The 25,979-nt window shown below is 45.8% G+C and overlaps 1 protein-coding gene across 1 annotated transcript in view; it reads left to right on the forward strand.

Annotated features, from left to right (window-relative positions):
* The first annotated feature begins 7,511 nt into the window (after positions 1 to 7,511).
* The window catches only part of ANKRD40 (ankyrin repeat domain 40), a 29,146-nt gene continuing 10,678 nt past the window's right edge, over positions 7,512 to 25,979 (forward strand). Inside the window, exons 1-4 of the mRNA XM_088468224.1 lie at positions 7,512 to 8,086; positions 11,070 to 11,218; positions 12,090 to 12,548; positions 20,810 to 20,991. Of these exons, the coding sequence (XP_088324350.1) occupies positions 7,980 to 8,086; positions 11,070 to 11,218; positions 12,090 to 12,548; positions 20,810 to 20,991 (897 nt within the window). The 5' untranslated portion in view covers positions 7,512 to 7,979. The remainder of the gene's footprint in view (positions 8,087 to 11,069; positions 11,219 to 12,089; positions 12,549 to 20,809; positions 20,992 to 25,979) is intronic.

The raw sequence follows: 25,979 nt of genomic DNA on the forward strand, positions 1-25,979 counted from the left end.
TCTGACAGTAATTTTTCTTAGCTGTCCTACAAATCATAACTTCCTCTTCAATATCTCTCTGGTTAGGAAACAAAATTGTCTGCCATACACAGCCTTAATCTAGGGCCACCAAGACATCAGATGCATGGCCAGTTCCAGGTCCACTAGCACCCAGTTCAGTATTTTTTTGGAGTAAACCTCATCCCCTTCCCTGTTTATATAAGTAAAATATTACAATGCCTCACAGTAGTGCCAAGGTAAATAATATGTCCCCACAGTAATGCCCCAGTTAATAATATATCCCCAAAGTAGTGCCCCAGTTAATATGTCCCCACAGTAGTGCTCCAGTTAATAATATATATCGCCTCAGTAGTGTTGCAGTTAATAATATGTCCTTACTGTGGTGTCCCTGTTAATTATATGTCCATTTAGTAGTGCCCTAGTGTCCCAATGTGCCCTAATCCCAGTGTCACGGTTCTGGTATTCTGTAGATCTGGCCCAGGGTATTAACTGAGGAGTGCAGGAAATGGGGAAGTTTCAAGATACCACGACTCATAGGTAATACAGGTACTGGCAGATTAGAGACACTAGGAATCACGGACCAGAGCAATGTAAGGATACTAGAATTGGAACAGGAATCCAAGCTACCAGGAAGCCTCTCACCTAATGGTCCAAGGACCAATCAGACCAAAGAACTACTCCAGTGACAAGAAGAACCTGAACTCAAAACAGTATAGTACTGACAGTCCAGACATGGGAACCAAAACAGGAATCAGAGTCTTATGTAACCAGGGAAGAACTAATGAAGCCAGGGCCGTAACTAGGGTAGTGCGACCTGTGCCATGGCACTGCAGGGCAGGGGGCGCCCCCCCTAACCATCCTTTAGTGGTGCCTAAACCCTAAAACTCCAGGGGTGGTGCCTAACCCTAAGTCCCCCCCAGGTGTGTCTAAACCTGAACCCCCCCCCCTTCCCGCACCCTAAACCTAACCCTCCTGGGGGGGTGTCTAACCCTAACCACCCCCCAGTGGCGCCTAGCCATAAACTCCCCATTCCCCTAGCCTATCCCTAATCCTCCCAGGGGTGTGCCTAACCCTAAGTCCCCCTGGGAGTCCCTAAACCTAACCCACTCCCCCCCACGGCTAAGTGCTAAGATGCCCGGACTTACCTCGTTTGGTCCGGTGTCTGTCTTCCGGCGTCAGGATTAAGATAGGCGTCTGTATTTCAATGCCTATCTTAACCCCTGTCGGGCTTTAGCAGTTGGGATATAGACCGGCGGCATTTAGGGCCTGATTCAGAGCCACTCGTAAGCGGCAGCTCGTTCGCTCCGAGCGATGTTTGCCCAACTGCGCATGCGTACGGATCATTATACGCATGCGCGAACCAGTCAGTGCGGCCGAAATTCATGTGCTCGCAAAATAGCGAATGCCTGATAATTTGAGTGACAGGATGAGGCGTATGTGGGTGGTAACAGGGGAAGGTGCTTGAAAACGGGGAGTGGAGATCCGATCGCAGGCGTGCTTAAAGGTCAAAACGGGCGTTTTATGGCTGTGCATAATTAAAACAACAGCGTCATTGACCACGTCACTGGGGTTTTTTTTAGCCAGAACTGCTCGCAAAATTGTGGTAGCAAAACCCAACCACAAGAATAGCGAGCAGCTCATACCCTGTTCGATGTACTCGATTAATCTAATAAATAGCGGACATGAAGTAGGATGCGAGCGGCCAGGGGGCGTAGTTTCCCAAAAAACGACCGCAAGTTTTGTTCGCTCGTTCAGACCTAGAGGCATGAACAGACCGCAAATAGCGAACGGTTCATTTGAATAGCCACCCCTATTTTCTGGACGAGCGAGCGCTAATTGCGTCCGGCTCTGAATCAGGCCCTTAGTCCACTGGTCTATTAACTACATCCCAATGCAGACAGCAGCAAGCGGTCTGTGGTCTGTGTGCGGCGTGCAAGCCACGGCGCTAAGATAGTATACAGCAACAAAGGTAAACAGTCCTGGTGGTTATGTGTATGCGGCATGGAAGCCACATTGCTGAGAGGCAAACAGCAATGGTACAAGTGAGTAATGGTTGGAAACACAGGAGACACTGAGCCTGGAACGATCCTCAGGAAGAAACGCAGTTGTTGGTAACAGGTAATGGTCAGGCTGACCAGGTGAACGGTAATCACTGGGATAGTCTGTTGGAGGTTTTACACACATCAATGAATGAATGTTTAACCCTGTATGGGCGGCTAAGACCACGATTCATGATACCCAGACGTTGCCCGTCAGGTATTACTTGTACTCCGGACAGAAATCCTGATTAGCAGACTGTCTGGAGTAATCCCGGACATGTGGCAACCCTGAGGGGGAGCACAAGATGAATGAATCTACCTAAATGGACTTTCATTCAGGTTAAATGTTCAAAAAAATATTGAAAAAAAGGAAAAAAAAACACAGATTAAATATATTTAAATATATATTTTATTATTCTTTTTTCAGTACTTATTTTTTTTTTCCATTAAGACTTGAAGGTCCAGGCCACCAACTCTCCCTAACTATTCAGAGTGGTCCACACAAAATAATATTTGAATATCATTGTCAGGGCTTCCATCAGGAATTGTGGGGTCAGTACAGAAGAAACAGGTTCTAACCCCCACCTCAACCCCCAATACACAACAAAAAAACTTTCTTTCCTTCTCCCCCCACATTTTAAATTTCTTCTGCAAAATGTATTGTCTGCAATGGTGACAATACATACACCCCTGATTGCGACCCTGATCTCTGACCTACACAGCCTGCTCTCTCAGGCTCAGATCTCTCAGCATGTCATGTAGTGGCAGGTGGGGGAGAAGAGGTATGTCACATTGCAGACAGATTTCATATAAGTGTTCCAAAGCATCTCTGCTCACTACGAAACAGATACAGGTCTGACTGTGCTGCCTTACTTTTTGTCACGCTGGTGGCGGGTCTTTGAAAGCTGAGGCCTGAGGCTGCGAGAAGAAACAAAGGCGAGGGGCCTGGATGTACGATCTCCGCATCCACGGGTCTTGGTCATTGGCGAGACCTAGTCAAAGGTGCGGAATCTAACCCACGGGGTGGTGTTCGCCAGTGACCACTCCTAGCGGGATGTGGACTGTAGCTGCACCCTGTAAGCAGGTCGCGGTCCTTTGACTAGGTGACCAAAACCACAGGAAAAGGAGAAACGAACACTCATGGCCCAAGGGTAAGGTGCCAGTAAGAGGTACGTAGAGACTGGGGTGGAACCCCCAGTTCGGGATACTGTACTTGAGGTACAAGAGAGTGCGCACTGCGGACACACCCTACCGGGTTGCCGGTCGGAAGGAATGCACCACGGTGCAATACCGCATGAAATAGGTAGTGACCACGGAGTCCAGTAACGAGGTGGGTAGTGTTATTGTACCCGGCCAGAGATGGTAAGTACTGGAGAGGTGGATACGTATAACTGCACTCAGTCTGTGATGGTAAAGCAATGGTGAGATAGATGCATAGGCAAACGCAGGGGGGGTTTCCATCTGCCTGGAAACCCCCCTCCCCAGCCTACACCATGCCCACAATAGAAATAGTAATAGAATAGAATTTTACTAGAGCTGCATGTTTTCAGTATCATAAATGAAATAAATAGCACCACCTGTGGATCTTCTAACATGTATAAGCCAGTAATAAATAACCTCTGCACCAAATAGGATATCTGGAAAACATTCACTGTTTGGGATGTTTGGGAATAGAGCCCAATATGTACATATTTGTCCAGGGCAGTGCTAGGTTCTTCTGCTGCTCCCCCAGGCTCCCGGACTTGCTCCAATGCCCTGGTATGGTGCACACATCTAAAATAAAAAACATTCTGCTCAAAAAGGATGGACCTACTGCCTAATGGCTTACTGTGATTGCTGGCCCTCTATATGCTGGAATTATGACACACAATATAATTTGTATGACGCATATTAAAACTGGATAAGTACTAATTCTACCCTTTTTATGGACTGGCCACACTCACTCTAAAATCAGGCATTTGGAAACCCCCCTCTAGAAATCCTACGTATGCCACTGAGATGGTATACTGCACGCAGGCTGCGGTGGTAAAGCACTGGTGAGATGGATGGTATACTGCACACAGGCTGCGGTGGTAAAGCACTGGTGAGATGGAAGGTATAGCTGCACACAGGCTGAGGTGATAAAGCCCTGGTGAGATGGAAGGTATAGCTGCACACAGGCTGAGGTGGTAAAGCACTGGTGAGATGGAAGGTATAGCTGCACACAGGCTGAGGTGGTAAAGCACTGGTGAGATGGACAATATAGCTGCACACAGGCTGAGGTGGTAAAGCACTGGTGAGATGGACGGTATAGCTGCACACGCTGGGATAGCTCACTGAAAGCAAGGGAACCTGGAACAAGAGACCACTAGTAACACTAGCAGCAACAAAGGTTGTTCAGGCAATTACCTGATACACAGGAGCTTGATGTATACCCCTGGAAGCCTGCTGATTGGTACACAGAGTCAGCTGACCGGCCAGACTGTCAGGGAAGGAAGGCAAGTCACAAGCGGAAGTGTCATGACAGCGCCCATGACGGAGACTCCGATCCCCGCGCACCAGGCCGCCCGACACACCAGCATCAGGGAGAATGCTCAGCACCTCCCATGTCGCTGCACCAGCCGCCCGACTGCCCGGGAAGACAGAGGAAGCCAGCGGGACGGTAAGGGACGGCCGATCCCCGGCTGAACTCTGACACTTTTCTTTAAGAAAAAAAAAAACTTTTCTGCCTTTCTCATAAAAGGGGTCCCCCCCTTTTTTCAAGAGAATTGGTAAATATAAATGAGAGGCATTAAGTTTGTATAAACTGATTTATAATTTATAACACAATATTAATTGGTAGATATATTACAGTAAGTGAAAAAAATATGATATAATCAATTAAAAAGAATTGTTAAAAATATACATAAACAGTGTATATGGTTGGAACAATACACAGAATATATGCAGATTAATTTTAATACCATTAAATAAAATGAAATAAAAAAAATCTAAGAATATCATAAACCTGAAAATAATTCTGTCTATTAGAAAGAACGAGAGGTTTTCCTAAAAAAGCCATATGTATTGCTTACTAATGTATACACAATACTATATTCATAATGTTCCGTTTTATTCAGTATGCTGATTGCAAATAATCTGTTCTGAATACAGCTGCTTCTGAGGATTTTTTATACTTTAAAATAAATCCTTTAAAACATGTATTTGTATCTACTTCAATTTGTAACATTATCCACATGCATTTGTTTTCACTTGTATCTACTCCAATCTGTGACAGAAGAAGATATGTAACATGGTATGCAAGACACAGCCTACTCACAGTATGCAGTCTATGTATAGTGGAAAAGCTGAGTGGCGTCCCGCTATGAAATAGGCTTACCGGTTAACGTGCTGGTCTCTATTCGTCCTCCAGTCGCCTGGAGGGACGACTCCTTCCACCGCCAGTCACTTCCCTCTCCCGGCGAGTCTTCCCAGTGGTATACTGGTCCGGATATTATGGAGGTGGTGTCCGTTGTACTGGCGGTATGGCTTTGCTAATGCGGCAATGACGTGTCACGTGATGGGGGTTATGTGCCATCTGACTGTGGGCCTGATTCAGAGATGGACGCTAATGCGATCGCAGCTGCGATTTCGTATGGACTGCAGCTGCGAAAATATGCTAATGTTAGCAAAGAACACCTGAGCATAAAGACGCCCACTGCTGCCTTTTTACCTGCGTGCGACGACGCATACCTGCGTAAATATCGGTAACATAGAAGCACATCTGCGGCCATCTTACCCTGACACGCAGAGCTGCATATGCAATAGCAGTGGCTAATTTATGCACGCCCATGTAACGGCGTTCAAACGGCCAGGCACGCCTGCGTTTCGTCAACCCTGTCAACACCCCCAAACGTTCACTTCAGGCCAAATGTAATAGGATGAGAGTTTACAAAATGTGACAGTTTAGCAGTAAACTCTCACACTTTTTGAACTTGCCCAGTCTAATAGAGTCTGAGAACAAACAAACTCACATGCTTTTAGACTAATAAATCTCTTAAGATTTAAACTCATCCAGATGTTTTCCCATTTTGAAGATAAAACTCGACCAATGTGAGAGTTTACTACTAAACTCACACATTTTCTAAACTCTCACCCTATTACATTTGGCCCATCCTGTCAATCACTTTGCGATAGGTCTACGTAACCTGCGTGATCACAGTGTGATCGCAGAGGTGCCTTCGCACACATGCACCGCGATGCATATGCATGCGCAATGGCAAATAATTGCTCGATCTGCGTGAAAATTGCATTAGCGTCCATCTCTGAATCAGGCCCTGTGTTTGTCATGGTAATCCAGAGTGATAAATATAAAAAAAAAGTGAAAATGTAAATACCAATGTTTTTCTTAAGGGCAGTAACAGTGATTTAAAAAAAAAAAGCACACCGGATTTTTTTCATGGTATTGATACCATAGAATTAGGGGTGGGCAATAAGCGGTCCAGATTTAAGAATAATGACAGATGGCCTGATTCAGAGATTTACATAAATATCTCAAATATTTAATGATCTGCACATGTGGAAGAGGCCAGGAGCCGCACTGTGCATGTGCAGATCTGGTCTTGCAATGTCGGTCACAGTGCTCCAAAAGCCGCAGCATGATTGACACGTTGCGGGGGTTTGAGGGCGGCGATGGGGTACGTGGCCAGAAAACGGGGGCGTATCGGAGCCAGTGGCTGCATCCTTGGACACATCTTCATTGGTCCCAACAGCGTGATTTTGCTGGACATCCTGAGTAACTTGAGGGTTACGCAGAAGTCCAATGTTCACGCAGTTGATCTAATGCTCTGCAGCGGATCAGAGAAACATGCAGTGGGGAGTCTTTTTACTTTAGACGCCTCCTGCGGCTTTTTCATCATTTCGCACAGCCGCTCCATACAAAGTTGCAGCAGCTGCGGCAAAATTACCGTACATCTCTGAATCAGGGCCAGATTGTGCACCAAACGTCAGCGCATGCATGAAATATGCTTTACCCTCCCCTAAGAATACCTCTACAAAGCTGCGTACTCCTTCCACCAGTATACGTTGAATTGAATGGACATCACCTAATGTGTCATATAACTCAATTGTCCCCAAGTAGGAACAAAAAAATCTAGGTACATGGGATGGTGAGACAGTTATGAGGTATGTAAATATACCTAATAAAACTGCAATTTTTAGAAGTATGTGTCATTATGTTATGGCTGTAAAAAAATAAATCCTGCTGCGTATAATCAACATGCTATCGTAAGTTATATGGAAATAAATTTGCATTTTTACTTTGTAAACCTAATTGCTGGATAATTTGTTTCTCCCTAAATTCAAAGCTAGCCCATTATAAAGTTCACTGTGCTTACATATAATATTAGGTACTATTAAATCCCACAGATCTGCAATTTCACACTAAAACATCTCTGTAAAGAAATTAAAAACGGAATGGCTTGCCACTATCAATTTACCCCGGAACCAAAGTGCTTTTCTGCGGGTGTTACACTAAACGCCGCCCCCCAGCAAAGTGTTTTGAGACATGCAGAGAAGATACAAAATGTTATAGTAGTGTTTTATATTTACAATAGTCAGGGTTGCTTTGTTTGGGGAAAGCTCAGGACTGCTATTTGTATATATTTTAGTGTTTCCGTATTATAATATTTTATTCTAAATCATCAGCCCGACCAGCTCCCTGAGACGATGATCCTTTATTAGGCTGAGCTCTCCACAACATTTTCTGTTTCCGTACTAAGAGCAAAGTACTATCAGATTTCACATTACTAACGCCATCCAGAGCAGATATGTATATGGACATTTCGTTCTTTATTAAATAGGATTATTTGAAATGGAGATGAATGCTTTATTTTTGGAAAGATTTTAAGTACTTCATAAATTTTTTACTGGATGACCAGTTTTGGATGTTAGTTAATATATGATCGTTTTCCTCATCTATACATGGAAGAAAGACTGAGGGAAGCAGCTGCTTTGGGGGATCTGGAAGAAGTGCAGAAGCTGATTAATTCAGGGGTGGATATTAACTCTCAAAATGAAATCAATGGATGGTAAGTACCCAAAGCTGCATGTTTCTGTGGTATCTCTAATGCACAGTGGGCCTGACTCACTACGGATTGCGATTACACACGCAGTTCAACTGCGATAGTATGCTAATTCATTGTGGTCGCCATCCCGTCGCAGCACTACACAAGGATGCCCACTTAGCACACATCTGTAATGTTTAGCAAAACTGCGAAAACATCGGTACAATTGAGTACCATCGCAGCCTCACGCACACTTGCACAAGCTCTGACCTTACTCAGAAATTGCTAACTTCCATGCACGCTATGAGTCCTCAGACTGCGTACAGCATCGCAGTGGCTAATTTATGCACGCTCCTGCGAAGGCGTCCGAAGGCACTGCCACACCTGCGTTTCTCCTACTACCCCCCATCATCACCCACTAACGGTACTTCCTGTCAGTCACTCTGTGATGGGTCTGCATAGCTACTGCGATCGCAGTGGTGCTTTCGCGCACAAGCACTGCGATGCGTACGCATGTGCAGTGTGTAACAATCGGCAGATTGTGTGTGTATTCGCAGTTGCGATCCTTGCTGAATCAGGCCCATAGTTCACTGCTCCTCTACATTTTTAGGGACAATCAAAGGTTATATATTTGTGTCTTTTTATCAATACTGACCAATAAAATTTCTCTTTATCTACATTTTATATGTAATCATTTCAATCTACCCATATGTTTAGGTTTTAGACATTATTTATTGAAAATAAGTATTTAAGATACATCTAACCCATTATTATCGAGATACACTGTGCTTAGATGCCCAGACTATATGACAAACTGCCTTGGAAATATTTTGTAAATGTGGTCAAGTATAAATATGCTGATATTTTTAGCAACATACAGCATTCATGACCGTCCTGCAATGAGGTTAACTGTGGCAGTTGCCTATGACACAATTTATTATTAATAATAATAACAGAGGCCCATGTATTAATGTTCGCATTTGCAGTTTAATCTGGGCGCGATATTAGCGCCCATGATCGCATTGCAAATTGCCATTCTATAAATTGGTAATTTTCTTGGTGATGGAAATAAATACTATATACTGCATAATGCACTATATATACTATATAATGCACTAATAGAAGTGATTCTATCTCTCTGTGTCATTAAATTGCTTTCAGTAAAGGAATAGCTATGCACGTGCTGCTTTTTATATCACTATGTACATGTTATGCTGATAAACTCTAAAGATTTAGTAAATACAACCACAAGTGTAGGCGAGACATATGACCTGTATATACCAGATATTGCCTTTAATGAGCCCAGGCTAGATCAAACTACTATTACCTCTTATTTTTTTTCACAAAAGTCTTGTTAATCACTATATTTTTAATATTCACGTTTTATTTATATATATATTGGCTGACCAATTATATTTTGCCTTTGAAAGAAAGATACACAAAAGTAATAAAAACAAGAAGCATTAAATTGATTCTGGCTATGTAAATTTTTTTTTTCCATATATGCAAGTCTTTATATTAGATGAAAAGGTAGCATTTACCTATTTCACCCCTGGAGTATTGGTATAAGCCTCTTCAGGGAATTACTCCAGTTGCATATATTTGGCATAATGATTTGAATGGTACATCACTATTCATAAACCGCCTTTCATCCAGGGCTATGGGAACAATGATCCCTATTTAAACATTGTGTTGTGGCTTTTACAATCCTGAATATATTTAAAGCTTTTGGGTGTTCTGACTGAGGGCCTGTTTCTGGGGACTCTGCCTGTCAATCAATAAAACCCCACTGGGACTGCCATCGCAGGACCATCGCTGCACATGCGCAGTGTGAGTTATACACATGCGCAGTAGAAATCAAGTCAATTTGTGAAAGCATCGGCATTGCGACCATCTGAATCAGGTCCTACGTTCAGTAATTTACCATACAGATGTGTCCTAATACAGCTAGCCTTTTTGCGCGGTAAACAGCTCTTCCAGCCACGCCATGCCGTGACTTCATAATGCAGAGCGTCTTTTCATGCGACTTTTTAATCTTCAAATGCATCTTATTCGCACAGCGATGTGAATATGACGCACAAGCAGCTTCTGCTGATTAAAATGATATGCAGCATGCCTATATTCTGTGTGTGACTGCTGGTGTATCTGCATGCAAAATGCTACGTTAGTGTCACAGCCACTGACACTGTAATGTAGCATTTCGCATGCAGGTGCACCCGCAGTCACACATTGAATATAGGCATGCTGCATATCATTTTAATCAGCAGAAGCTGAATGTGAGTCCTATTCACATCGCTGTGCGAATAAGGCGCATTTGAAGGTAAAAAGTTGCACAAAAAGACTCTCGGCGGTACAGAGTCACACAGATCTCACGCGTTATGTGTAACACGACTTGTAGCGCACGGAGAAGATGTATGTGGTGCTATACATATACACACCAAGTTTTATAACGTAAAGACATTATTTTTTCCAAGCTGCCTTGCCTTTTGGGGGCCTCCTCTTAATATGTACCTGTCCCCTACACACAGTGCAACCATTTTGTGAGCTGCCCATTCACCTATTGCAGTGGTGATAGGCTGCATTCTCATGAATGCATCCATTGTGTGCAGTTGTTAAGTGTTTTATTTATATTTTTACCCAGAGTAGCTGTAGGATGGTGTTTCAGTCAGTTCAGACGGTTGGGTTAAAACAATAATTGTAGGGGATATCTTTTAAAGCATGCAGAAAAATTTGATATTTTGCATAGAATTGCTTATGCCTTTTGTTTTAATGGAACATTTTTAGAAATTTTGCATACAAATAAAACATATATTCACTTTAAATAGATTTTATTCCTTATCAAAGATTTGCACAAACTTTATCATAGACACCATAAAATATTTTTGTTTCCAGTGAGGAAAAGTCATTTAAAATGCAATATCCAGCAGTTAAACACAACACAAACAGGATATTTCCTTTCTCTTAAAAGTAGACTTTCTATTAACACAGTTGTGTATATTTTACACAGGACCTGTCTCCACTGGGCTTGCAAGAGGAATCATCTTCACATCGTGTCTTATCTGCTAGAGTCTGGGGCGGATAAAGATATTTTCACAAGCAAAGGAGAAAAGGCAGCTCAACTGACATCAAAGAAAGAAATCAAGAGAGTTTTAGGGGGTACGTTTGTAAAGTTCCCACAGTAGGGGGACAGTATCATCAGGGTTTTAGAGGTAATGAACCTATGGATTGTATAACTCCACCTTATGGAAAGCTTTATTGAGGAACTCCCATTTCTCAATTCGGTTTTGATCACTGGTTTTAAAATGGCAACATAAATAAATGCTAGGCAAGTCTGGTGTAGCAGTTATTTCTGTTGTCATTTTAAAACTACCGGTCAAAACTGGTGATAATAGGTAGCCTTGACAAACCGCTTGCCTGATTTAGAGAAGTACGCAATGGCACTATTTTTGCAGTTGAGCAATTTTTGTCCCACTGCGCACGCGTCACTGTTGCACTGCGCACGCACCAAGATACCTTAGTGATACCGCTCGCAGTGAGGATTTCTTTGCATTCAGGGACCATTTGTTGTTGTTAGGGGGCGTAGCTGTAAAAACGCAGGACTGTTGCGACCTACAGCCATGATCCCGTACGCAAATAAAGTGGTTCTGACCTCTTAGTTCTTGCAGCCATTTTGTGCATCCATAAGGCTAGTCAGATGACCGATTATCGAATGTTCTGCGACGGCGGTTGCGTGTGCGCACACAATTGCTTTGATTTGCGATGGCTCCGGTTGAGTATCTCAATACATAGCCTGGCGTCTGCAAAATTTGCATATTTTCGCACAGCAGCTGCGTGATTGCATTTACGTACATATCTGAATCAGGCCCATGGTTCCCTGCAACACGGATAATGATATGAAGCTTCTTCCACACTGATGCCAGAATGTAGTGTCAAAGCACTTCTGTACGAAACAGCATTCAAAGATTCCGCTTTTTTCATGTCTGGTCTGGTCTCTGCCTTTTATCATGAAATTTATTTTGTCTTACAGTTGAAGAACCAGAAGTTGAGGATGTTAAATCTGAACCTGAATTTGCTTTTGTTCCAAGTTACTTAGCAAACCCTCCCTTCCCATACACTTACAGTCGAGAACCTGCCATCAAGCAAGAAAGTTCTGCATCATTATATGCTGAAAATGGTAATTCGTGCACCACGCCACCACCTACAACAAGTTTCTCATTACTCAACAGCAGTGTGGAAAACATAGCTACCTCAGTGATGAAAGAGGACACGTTCCCGGCCTTGTTTTATAATGGAGAAGTGCAGGCCGCATCAGAATGCACTCTCTCCTCAGTACAGAGCGGCCCTGTATGCCAGCCGGCTATCTCCCAGAACTGCAGTATGTTTTCACCCATTCCTTCTAATCTGCCACACAGTGGTGCTCACGGTGGACCCATGCAAGTGTTTCAGCCATTCTTTTTTACTGGAGCCTTCCCACCAAATATGAAAGGTAATTGTCTATGTTGCGAAAATGGCATGCAGTCTGTCCTATTACTAAGTGAATGTTGCCGTGTTCAGGAGGATACAGAATTTCATCTATTCTAGCAGGGGGTATTGTACAGAATCTGTCACTTAAATCAGATTACCGGTCTATTTGGTAAGAAAAATGCTCTGCATAGATGTGTGTATTTTTGCATAGTACATGACCACTATTAGACACAGGGTGAGGGAGATGACATAATGTCCAGATTTAGTTGTGTATGAACACATCAATTGTGTCAGTCTCTATTAAACTTACAATGGGTTTACTCTTTCTTGTAATTGTTCATTGTAATCCTGATTCAGAGTCAGGAGAAAATTTGCAATGCAAGGGGTACAAATGCATTTATTTTTTTTTTGCATGCAGGGAATATATTGACTGCTTTTGCATGTAGTGAGCGATTACTGGGCAGTTTTGTTTTTACACTAAATTAGTTTTTAATTAAACCAGGACACACACCTTTCCAATTTTTACATTTCTATGAATATTTTAAATCCCCCCTCCTGCTTTGCAACATGGTTCTATCAAGGTACAAATTTGCTACTTTTTTGCTAATTTTATATTTTGCTCCTGTAGTCAGATCCATTATGTCCATGAATTAAAAGAGGATTTTTGTACTAACCAGTAAAGTCCCTTTCTCCAAATTAATGGGATACCAAGGAGAAACTCTGTGATATAGATGGTGGTGTTTGGAGCCTGGTACTTCAAATCTTAAGAGATTTGGGCTTGGCTCCCCCTCTATACCCCACCTGGCTTCAGTTTACTTTAACAAAGCCAAGTAAAGACAGAAGGAGAGAAGAACAACAATAGGAAGAAAATCCTCAACCAAGTGACCAATGGGTCACAATAATATACAGCAGCAACAGGCAAACATAGCCATAGACACTGAATACAAGAGCGCAGGGAAGGGCTTCCGGTGTCCCCCATGGATTCGAAAAAGGAAATTCTTCTTCAGGGTCCATAGGGATCCACAGGGATACAATGGGGTGTGTGTGGTTGGAGTGATCTGGGCACCAAACGGTAAAAGCTTTAGCTCCCAGGATGCACTGGTCCTCCTCCACATATACCCCGCCCCCAGCCACAGGCAGATAGTCTTTACATTTGGCGCCGGCAGGACCGGTTGCAGCTTTAGACAGGGGGACTGCTTCGGCAGCCCGAAGCTTTATTTTTTGAGTTTGTTTATTTTCTTTTTAACATCAAAGCAAGCAGCTCTAGACGTCCTAATGGGCGCATGTGCTACAGCGCCATCTGCCCCCGCCAGTGCCGCAACACTGGTGAGCGGTCCAGTGATTACGGCGGACGCCAGCGGAGCTTGGCTAGCCGATCCACTGGATCCCAGGGCTGCAGCCCCACAAACGGGGAAGACAGGGAAGGCGATTCCCCGCTCGCGGGGAAGTGCGAGTTTATGCACTCCTTACGTCTGTTTGTGGAGACTACTGGAGAAACACTGGGGATGTCCCAAAGCAGACTTTATGAGAGGGAGCGCCATGCACCCAAAACTAGCCTTAGAAGCAAAAGTGTCAAAACAATAGAATTTGTCAAAGTTATGCACGGAAAACCAGAAGGCAGCTCTGCAGAGTTGAGCTGCAGGGGTCCCTGGCCAAGAAGCACCCACCGACCAAATAGAATGAGCCAAAACGCTGGTAAGCACTGGTTGACCTTGGGCACTGTAAGTCTGTCTGATAACTTCTCGGAGCAGCGAGAAATTGTCTGTTTGGAAATCAGACAGCCCTTCTTGTGAGACTCGTAGTCTCCGAATTATGTGTAGCATACACCTGCAGGGCCTGTACCACATCCAAAGACTCGACTGAAGCATCTTTGCTATGGGGGGCCAGAAGAGCAGTAGGCTGATTTATGTGAAATCTGGTGACCACCTTCTGCAAAATGGAAGGAGTCGTCCAAATTTCTGCTCTGTCATGAAAAATCAGGAAGGGGATAAAGACAGGATTTGGCACTCCACTTCGGTACTCTCCTGGCCAAGGAGATGGCAAGAAGAAAAACAAGTTAAGTATTTTAGATACACCGAGTCCAGTGGTTCACAGCAATCCAATTGTAAAAATTGCAAGATAAAATTGAAGTCCCACGGAGCTTTGAGTTAAAAACAGAGGCTAAAGATGACAAGCCCTTGCAGAAATGTCTGAATTGCAGGAAGTAAGGCTAAACGTCTTTGAAAAAATATAAACAATACCTTATCTTGCAACTTGAAGGATCCTAGCCGCAAACCTGCATCCAGACTCACCTGAGGGGATAACAGAAGGCATGACAGCTTGAAAGACAAAGGAGGAAAACCCCACCTTTTACATCAGACTACATAAGCTCGCCAGAAGCGGTGAGAGTGTGCCACAGAAACTGGCTTGCGAGCACTTAGCATAATAAGAACGATTGTTTCTGGAATACCCTGAGACCTAAGGATTGATGTTTCAACAGCCATTCCATTAAACGCAGTTGAGGTAAGGCTAGGTGGAGGAATGGTCCTTGTTGCAGGAGGTTTAGACAAAGAGGATGAAGCCACGGCTCGCCCACCAAGAGACCTCGAAGGTCAGAGAACCATGCTCAATGTGGCCAATTCAGAGCTACGAGGATCAAAGATATACGTTCCCTCTTGATACGATTGAGTACTCGCAGCAACAGAGAAAATAGTGGGAAGTGGTAAATCAGACGAAAGGACCACGGCAGAGTTAGAGCATCCGCCGCTAGAGCTGCCGAATCCCTCATCCTAGAGCAATATAAAAGAGACGCCTTAAGATCAATGTTCAGAAGACCCAATGGTTCCACCAGAGACCGGAATACTTCCGGATGAAGAGGCCACTCACCAGGGTGAAGATCCTGGTGTCTGGGATTAATCACCTTCCAATTATTGACCCCAGGAGTAAACACTGCCCCTATGGCTGGAACATGACATTCTGACCACCAAAGTATGCAAACAGTTAAGGGCCTCTTTGTACCCCCTTGACGAATTATGTACACCGGCACCAAGACGTTATCCGACTGGGCCTGTACCAGATGGCCATGAAGAAGATGATGCGCTTCTATGAAGGCATTCAAGATTCCCCTGAGTTCCAGGATGTTGATTGGTAGTAACGTCACATGCTACGTCCAACGTCCCTAAAATTGATTTTGTTGAACCACTGCGCCCCAGCCCTGGAGACTGACGTCTGTGATCACTAAAGTCCAATCCCAGATTGAGAATAGTCATCCGATTTAGTGGTGGTTGGAGTTCGTTCACCAGAGAAGGTATATTCAGGTCTGCAGGGACAGGCGAATCATTCTGGTTAAGTGAAGGGGAGAGCCGTCCCACTTGGACAGCAGGTCTAGTTGAAGCTCTCAGAAGTGGAACCTGCTGAACTGGATTGCCTTGAAGGGTGAGATAAGTTTCCCAAGAGACGCATACACTTCTGGATAGAAACTTTCCTTTTCTTGAGAACGAACGGCCAGATGGCCTGGATCTTGTCCAGTGGCAGAAAAAATTCCTATGCAAGGACATCTCTAACAACATCAATCCGAGGAATAGCAACCTCTGATGTGGAGTTAGATTGACAATCCGTCCGTGAGTCACAAGAGTATGGTGTGTCAAGAGGACAAGGGAGTAAGGGATGTCTTCTGACGGAGCCTTTATAAGGAGATCGTCAAGATACGGATTGTTTGTTACCCCCAACGATGGAACGTGAGCCACCATCACTGCCATTACCTTGGTAAATAACCAAGGGGCAGAGGAGAGTCCAAAGGGAAGTGCTCTGAATTGAGTATAGGCGTCCTGAATCGGAAAACGAAAGATGGACTGGTGCGGTGTATAGCGAATGTCTAGCAAAACCAGAAATTCCTCCTTCTCTGTGCTCGCTATTACTGAGTGTAGAGACTCCATTTTGAACATGTGGAATTGTAGATGCACATTCAGGAATTTGAGATTTTGAATGTGTTGTAATGAACCATTTGGCACGACAAACACGTTAGAATAAAACCCCTGGGACCTCTGAACCATGGGATCAGGGACTACAGCCCCTGTGGTAAAGCGTTTGCATACCGCCTTCTTCAAGACCACATGCTTTGGCGAGAGACCGGTAAAAAATCTTCTAGGGGAAGGACAAGGAATTCCAACTTGTACCCTACCAAGAGGAAACTACTCACTCAGGAATCGAAACAAGTATGAAGCCAGATGTTTTGAAAATGAAGAATACATGCTTCCACGATAGTATCCCCTAAGTGGGTGGTCAGCTCATCATGCAGATTGCTTCTCTGCTGGTTTCCTGGAGACCCTTGGATCTTTCCCCTCTGGAGGAGGACCGAGGTCTAGATGTGGATGAAGTGGAAGATAAGGAGTTAAGGCATTATCTTATCCAGTTCAGGTCCAAACAAGTTCTTGACAGAAAACAACAGAGCTTCTAAGGAAAGCTTAGAAACTGAATCTGCTTGTCAATTTTAAAGCCATAGAGGAAACCTTAGAGCAGACCAAGCCTACATCTATGGCACCCTCTCCATATAAGTGGTGGACTCCTCAATGTATTCCACTAGTGGAAGGAGATCAGCCAGATGAGTACCCAAGCATAAATTGTCTGCAAGCTGGTCCGCCCATTTTTCTACCTCCTCGTTTATCCAGGCCGAAGTTAGAATGGGATGCAGAAAGATATCTGCTCCCAAATGATTTGACTTCAGAGTATTCTCCAGCTTCCTGTCAGAACTACTCCTGAGAAAAGTAGCTCCGGGAACCGGTATAGTGGAATTCTTTGATTAGCCTAGAAAGCGAGGGATCCACTAAGTGTTTACACTCCTACTTTGCTTTGTCTGCTGCAGGAAGCGATAAAAGGGTTTGCATGGATATCTAAAACTTGTGTTCCTGATGCACCCATGCTGAAGACAGTAAGTCCTCTGGTTGCGTAGAAGGAGGGAATAACAAGTTGTTTATGCTTCCTTTTAAATAGAGAAGTTTTCTGAGCCTCCTGGGGATCTGCGTCGGAGATGTGTAACACCTGGCTGACAGCTTTAATCAAAGCTTCCACACCCTGCATTCTAGGTCTGTTTCCTCAAAATGCTTCTTTTCTTTTCCCTGAGGGGACCCTCCGATTTTCAGTCCTCCCAGGACTGTAGAATATCAGTAAGCCTGCGTTTCTGAGGGCCGGTCTGTCTGGATGCCCCACCTACTTTTCTGGAGGCACGTGTTCCATTAGTTTCTCTAAGGAGACAGAAACCTGTACCAACACCTGAACCCAACAAGCCAATGGAGGTTCGACAGACTGGGAAGATGGGAGTACTGATGGACCACCCGAAAGAGGTCCCTCTGAAGGTTCTGAGCGAACAGGAGGTACGGTTACCCCAGAAGAAGAAGGAACAGCTACCTGTCACAAAGTTGCCAATCACTGGGACCATTCGGACATAGCCCTGGCCAATGTGGCCACCCAAGATGGCGTATCCACTGGTGAGGACAGACTAGCAGGCGCCGCGGCACTCGGAGCCTCCACTGTACATGACTCACAGACCGCTCCCCATTCAGACCATGCATTAGTAAATTTTGCTTTACACTTAGAACAAGCAAATACTTTTTGTCTAGCGCCACATTTTTCAGGGAGTAGTCCTTTAGTATTGCCCTTCCAAGACATAGGGCTATATTCAATTTGAAGCGAAAAGGCCGTTATCGGCGATAATTTATCGCAGATGACATCATTTTCGCCTATTTTCATTATCCCCGTATTCAATTACATTGACTTTTCGCCGGTGCTAAAAGTCAATATAAAAAAACGGGAATAATTTTTCGCCAGTCTTTAGCAGGCGAAAAAAAGTGCAGAATTGTGGTTTAGGGGTGCAGGCTTAAACAAAATAGCCTGCACCCCTGGGAATTGTTCTTAAAAAGTAAAAAAAAATAGGGACACCCCAAAAAAATAAGTTCAATTTTGGGGTAACAAAAAAAAAATATGGGGAACAAGTTTTACAGTAAAGAAATAAATTCTGGAGGGGATCCAAAGTATGCGGGAGGTGTTTTAAAGAATGCGGGGTGTTAGCGGCAGGTGCATTTTTGAAGAATTTTAAAAATGCACCTTAGGGACTTAAAAATATGCTTGCACACATACATTTTCATGTACCCCAAATTTGATGCACCTAGTTTTTTTTTTTTGAAAAAAAAAAAAAAAAAGCTAAGTGCTCTTCTTCACCCCTTCTTCCCTGTTGGAAAAAGCACCTGCCGTGGCTATTTAAAAACCATACTTACCTTAAGCAGGCCAGAACAGGGGTACCCATAATCATCCCCCATGTCAGGACATCATTAGGGGGATCCCTGGTTGCTTTCCCGAAAATTCACAAATTTTTCCCAATACTTACCTTTTCGCGGGGTCCCGTTTTCGCAGTTTTCAAATTGAATAGGGGATAAAGCGGGCGCGCTCCCGATACTTTATCCCCGTCAAACATCCGATATGGAGCGAAAAGTCCAGCACGGACTTTTGCACACATATTGGGAAATGGGTAGGTGATATAAAGATGAATAGTATTCATACAAGCCCCACACAATTACGCCTGTGTAGAATTTCTAGCAGCACAGCTGTCAGCAGAACATATCTGGTGAAACAAATTGCATTCTGGCATGCACATATATAAACAGAGTGTTGATAGGGGCTGACTACCACTGTCAAACAGCCTAATATGTATCCCAAAATATACAGTGTTGGTAATGACTACTGTCAAAGACACAAACAGTCCACATATAGCCAGTACAGATGCAGCACCCTCAGTAAATATACATCTACTACCCCTGAATGTATAGAAGGGGAGTGTAAACAACAAGCCTGCTTCTTGAGGCTGGAAGCACTCAGGAGGTGTCTGCTGTCTGAAGCTGTGCTGGTCAGACTTGCAGCGACACTCTGTGCTGCAGCTAAAATGGCGGTTCCCGTCTGGGCAGAGTTGAAAGGGCAGCTCCCGCAGAGGCTAATGCTGAGGCAGTGACTTCTGGCGGGCTTCCTGTATGCACGAAAATGCTCAGGAAAGGAGGGGAGGACTGTGCTGCCTGGGACTCCTCCTCCGGGGCTATGTGAAGCAGGCTGGAACTGATCCTACAGCCAATGTTGGCCCCACCCCCTCATGGTCTCTGCGAATGGCGACCATGGGACCATAGAAGGGAGGCAAACTGAGTCTTGAAGTGGCGATCCGTCCAAAGATGCATCCTAATTAACGCTACCCATGCCTCCAGTGCAAAAATGCCTGGCTCCAACGGGGTCCTGGAAAAAAATGAAGTCAGGTGGGGTATAGAGGGGGAAGGACCCAAATCTCTGAAGATTTACAGTGCCAGGCTTCAAAAATCACCGTCACTCTACACTCTATGAGGGGAATTCAATTAGAGGTGAAGTTTTCACCTGTCCGACTATTCGCTTCATTCGCCTGTTTCAGTGGCGAATTCATTCCGTGCTCGTCCCCGCTTTTCGCCTAATTCAATTGCAAAACAGGCAAAAACAGAAATAGGCGAATGCGGAACAGGTCTGTACCCCAGAAAAAGATACATTAACATAGGGAATCAATATAGATGTGTATAATACCCCTAATATAACTATTTTGGGTACTTAAGTTGTGTAAATTGCTTGCTATTAACGTCTTTGTAAAAGTGGTGAAGAATGGCATAAAGCTGTGTTTTTTGGTGAAAATAAGTAGTCCTGACAAATATGGGGTGCTTGAAAATGGGTGCTAGCATATTTTTATGTCTCTAAAGTGAACTTTTAAAAAACGTGAAAAATCCACCTGCTGCATGCACCTGCAATACCAAAAACACCTGACCCATACTTGGGGACCCCCAAGAAGTCTATTTCACTACTTTTTATGTTTATCCCCCCCACTTTTTAAATTTTCACCCCAAAAATTACATGTCTTTTTTTGGGGTGTTCTTAGGTTTTTTGTTTTTTTTTGCAGATTTGTCCTTTGGGGGGCTGTCCCAAGGGTTCTGAGACATTTCCCCACGTTTGCACCCCAAAATAAAGATTTTTCACTTAGTTTCACCTGCTATTGATTGGAGAATCTTTTTTGGAGAATTGTTTCCGCTTAGGCGAAATTGTCCTAGAATTGAATTTGGCAAACATTTTATAGGCAAAATTTTCGTAAAAAAACAGGCGAATATGGCTTTTCGTCTCTAATTGAATATGGCCCTATGTCTGTAATGGAGGTAGAAGGTCTACTTTAGGTTTTGTTTGTGTATAGAACAATATTTTATTGATTATTTGCTTGTCACATTGTGCTGTATTTGTGTTTGTCTTTTCCTTGGCCAGAATTAGTCCTGAAAGTGAGAATTCAGAGTAACGCCCCCGTGGATAACGACTTCATTGAGGTGGAGATGGACAGAGAGGAGCTGACTTACCGAGAACTGCTCCGAGTTTGCTGTTATGAGCTTGGGGTCAATCCAGAGAATGTGGAGAAAATCAGAAAACTACCGAACACTATGCTCAGGAAGGTACAAAGCACACTGACACCATCACACTGTAGGTCTTTTCAGCGTGTTTTACATGTTCCTTTAAGGAAGATGTTTTTACCAGTAGACTGTTACACACATTACTAATCGGCTAATGGCTGTCATACATTCTGTGTAAGTACATTTCTACATCAGGGTCCATAGGGTATCCACAGGATACCTTGGGGTATAGGTGATGACGTCAGGCATCGGGCACCATAGAGTTAAGTTTTCAGCCTCCCAGAATGCACTAGGGTCCCCCTCCTATACCCCGCCCCCGAGCCAAGACATCTCAGTTTCGTTGGTGCCCAGCTTGGAGTCGGAGCACATGTTTAGAGGGGGGCTATGAATAGCTCCTGAAGTTTTTATCAAGGCAGCTGTGGCTGCACATCTGGGAGTACAGCATGGAAAGTCACTGCTGACGTCCATGCCGTCTCCCCTACACCCCACCGGTACCAGAACGCCGGTACTGATCCGGGGATGCTGGTAAGCATCTGGGGTCACGGCTAGCGGTGACCCCAGATGTTTCGGACCATGGCCGGATTCAAGGGGAGCAGGTAAGAAGCGGGGGTCCTGCGGTGGGTCCCTGCTGAGAACATGGTCCTCAGTCCCCAGGCACGGGGCTCCCTGGGGACTGGCTGCAGCGTGGAGCCTGGTACTAACCTGCGCTTCCATTATCCCCCTGAGTCAGCGGGCTGCAGATGAGCGGCAAGCGCTGCGGCTTCCCAGGGGTTAATTGCATGCCAGGGGAGCGCGCCTTCCCTGTATACAGCCGGCGCCTCCCCCGCTGCACACAACCCTCTCCCCCAGGCCGGCCTCCTCTCTGCTCCTCGGTGGCCATCTTTGCATGGTGAACGCTGCTGGAGCTGCTGATCGGTGGCATCGCGGTCTGGGTCCCCCAGCGTACCTCTCCTCCGTTGGCTTAAGGTCAGTGTATGCAGCGCTGTGTCCTACCAGACTCTGTGTAGTTGAGAAACAGCGCTGATAGTGCAGGGATTGATTTCTTCTGCATTGTATGTGACTTCTGCTAGCGCTGCTGCCTGTACTTTCACTTTCTACTGTCAGCCATTTTACTGTCCCTGCTCTTACTCTGCTAAAGCCCTTGTGGTGCGGTGATTGCAGGGTGGTTCTCCCACTATACTAACAAGTATCAGTGAGAGGGGTCACATACTTACCATTATGTCTGAGAGTGAATTTCCTCTCCAGCTTATGTGTACTAAGCGCAATGTACCAATAGCGGAGGGGGAGGGTAATGCGGAGGGGCTATGTCGGCAGTGTTATTTATTGGAGCGGTCAATTACTGTCACAGCTCCGGTACAGGAACCTCCCTGGGCTTGTTTCGCTAAGGCGCTTACAACCTTAGTGGGCCAGTTAGCTCCGCCACCTGCGTTTTCCCAGATGGGATTGTCCCAGCAGTCAGTGGTGTCACCCATGCAGGGTTTCCCGAGACAACTGATGGTACCCCACAGTCTTCCTATTTCCCCTCCCCAGGTTTCACAGGAGCCTGCGTGGGTTAATTCACTGACAAGTTCAGTACAGCATTTGTCGGAAGTGTTACAAGGGGAGTCTGTGTTGCGGCCTGTGGCATCTCTGTCTGCTCCTTATGAGGATGACGACGTGACGTCCGATGATGGGGAGATTCTGGATCTATCTGACCAAGAACCTCTCCGTACTAGAGTCGGACGCTAAGAGTCGGACGCTAAGTCAAAGGTTTATATTCCTGGCCTTATTCGGGCAGTCCGCACGGCTTTAGTTATTGAGGATGATCCTCCGGTGTCCAAGTCCAATTATGTATGCCTAGCAAGGATATTAAGGGTGACGCCACAGTGTTTCCTCTTTTGGGTCAGTTAGTAGACCATTTAGAGGAGGCGTGGAAACACCCCGGAAAACGGTATCAGCCTCAGAGGCGCTTAGCCGTGGCTAATCCGTTTGCTGACAATTATTTTTCTAAGTGGGAATCCCCTCCACAGGCCTAAAGCACAGTCTTTTCCCCGACCGGCTGGGCCCAAGAAGTCGGCCAAGCCCAGGAAACAGGCCTGGAGTACCAGACGTCCGGCCCCTAAGTCAGATGACAAACCTGCGGTCTGACGGTACGGGCCTCCCTTTGGGGGATCCCAAAGTGGGAGGCCGCCTGCTTCAGTTCGCCCAGTGTTGGTCGATAACCATGACAGACAATTGGGTTCACGAGGTGGTTTCTCACAGGTATGCCCTCTCCTTTCAGCACAGGCCCCCATCCCGGTTCTTCACCACAGGCCTTCCATTAGACCGGAAAACAAAGCCTTGGAACTGCGGAAGGTTTTGCACACTATGCTCCAGGCTGGAGTTATAGTGCCTGTTCCATTCTCCCAGAGGGGCCAGGGTTTCTATTCCAATCTCTTTTTTGTGAAGAAACCCAATGGGTCGTTCCGTCCTATACTCAACCTCAAGGCCCTCAACAAATCCTTGAGGGTGCCTCGGTTTCGGATGGAGATTCTACAGTCCATCATTCTGGCGCTGGATCCTGGGGATTATATGGTGTCATTGGACATCCAGGACACTTACCTGCATGTCCCTATTCTTTTGCACCATCAGCAGTTCCTCAGGTTTGCAATCCACAATGATCACTTCCAGTTCCGGGCGCTACCTTTTGGCCTGGCGACAGCACCACGAGTGTTCACCAAGGTCATGGCGGCTCACCTGCGGATGCAGGGAGTCCGCATGTTACCGTATCTGGGCGACCTTCTGTTAGTGGCAGGATCTCCAGAGCTCCTTCTACGCCATTTGGACCTGACGATTGCAGTGCTGCAACGTCACGGCTGGTTGATAAACTGGCAAAAGTCCACCCTGATCCCGTCTCAGAGGATTCTGCACCTCGGGGCCTTGTTGGACTCCAGGCAGCAGCGGATCTTTGTGCTGGTGGAAAAGATCTCTGCTTTGCAGTTGAGGGTGCGCAGTTATCTACAGTGTCGTCGAGTGTCTCTGCACTCGGCGATGAGGTTGCTGGGCTCCATGGTGTCAGTATTTGACATGGTGGAATATGCCCAGTTTCACTCTAGACATCTGCAGCAATTGATCCTGTCCAAATGGAATGGACTGCCTCAGAGTCTAAAGTCCCAGACGATGGTGCTCACTCCAAAGGTTCGCCTGTCTCTAGCCTGGTGGTTGCAGACGACCCACCTCAACAAGGGTCGCCCATTTTGGGTGGTGAACTGGGTCCTGTTAACTTTGGGGCTGGGGAGCTGTCACGGGTCCACACTTGTTCCAGGGCAAGTGGATTCAGGCAGAAAAGGAGCTTCCAATAAACATCTTGGAACTCCGTGCAGTTTTCAATGCTCTCAAGCAGGCACATCGGGTTCTCCAAGGTCACCCCATGCAGGTCCAGTCGGACAACGCCACAACCGTGGCCTACATAAATCGACAAGGAGGAACCCGAAGTCGGGCGGCACTCGCAGAGGTGTCCCGCATCCTGGTCTGGGCGGAGCGCAATCTCCCGGCTATATCAGCAGTATTCATCCCAGGAGTCCTCAACTGGGAAGCGGATTCTCTCAGTCGGCAGGACGTACATCCGGGAGAATGGTCTTTGCACCAGGACATCTTTCAACTTCTGGTGGACAGGTGGTGTCTTCCAGAGATAGACCTCATGGCGTCACGGCACAACAACAAGTTGCTGGTGTACGGGTCTCGAACAAGAGACAAAAAGGCGTCTCTGGTGGATGCTCTGTCCGTCCAGTGGACGTTCCAGTTTACCTATCTCTTTCCTACATTTTCCCTTCTTCCGCTGGTAATCTGGAAATTCAAACAGGAAGGGGGTACACTCCTGTTGATAGCTCCTGAGTGGCCCAGGCGGCACTGGTTCTTGGACCTCCAGAGTCTGTCCGTGGACATTCCTCTGCGGTTGCCGCTGCGACCGGACCTGCTATCACTGGGTCCTTGTCTTCACCCGGACTTGGCTCGGCTGTCTTTGACGGCGTGGCTGTTGAGACGGCCATGTTAAGGTCCAGGGGGTTTTCCAGCTCTGTGGTGCAAACCATACTAAGAGCTCGGAAGGCATCCTCTGCAAGGATATACCATCGTGTGTGGCATACGTTCCTCCAGTGGTGTCGACCGAGAGGTTATGCCCCTCGGGAGTTCCTTCTGTCTAGAGTGTTGGCTTTCCTACAGGCGGGGCTAGACCATGGGCTTCGCCTTGCTTCCCTGAAAGTGCAGGTGTCTGCCCTGTCAGTCTGGTTCCATCGTAGGATTGCTGCGCTCCCTGATGTGCGCACCTTTATGCAAGGTGTTCTTCGCATTCAGCCACCTTTTGTTCCACCGGTGGCTCCTTGGGATTTGGCTGTGGTCCCGAGAGCTCTCCAGGGACCGCCGTTTGAACCACTGGACTCAGTGGACCTTAAATGGCTTACAGCTAAAACAATATTCCTTCTGGCCATTGCTTCGGCCAGACGTGTTTCTGACTTAGGGACTCTCTCCTGTAGACCCCCTTTTCTGATTTTTCATAGGAACAGGGCGGTGCTGCGCACTCGTCCTGGATTCCTTCCGAAAGTTGTTTCAAGTTTCCACATCAACGAGGAAATCGTTGTGCCGGCTTTTAACTCACCTGATCTTTCAGTGGGTGAGGCCACTTTGGACATTGTGCGGGCCTTAAGGATTTATGTTGACCGCACTTCTTCTTTTAGGAAGTCGGACGCCTTGTTTGTCCTCTATGGCTTCCGTAAAAAGGGTTGGCCTGCTTCAAAGTAAACTTTGGCAGGTTGGATTCGGATGGCTATTTCAGAAGCTTATCTTCATGAAGGCCTTCCGGTTCCTTCCTCTGTGAGGGCACATTCCACTGGGTCCTTCGTGGGCAGCTTGACGTGGTGCCTCTGCAGTCCAGATCTGCAATGCTGCCACATGGTCCTCTGTCCATACCTTTGTGGGGTATTACGCTTTTGACATCTTTGCCTCTCAGGATGCCTCCTTCAGGCGGCGGATTCTACTTTCAGCACAGGAGCATCCCCACCATTAAAGGATACTGC

The sequence above is a fragment of the Taudactylus pleione genome, unplaced genomic scaffold (assembly GCF_031769625.1).
Source record: "Taudactylus pleione unplaced genomic scaffold, aTauple2 ptg000012l, whole genome shotgun sequence".
NCBI lineage: Eukaryota > Metazoa > Chordata > Amphibia > Anura > Myobatrachidae > Taudactylus > Taudactylus pleione.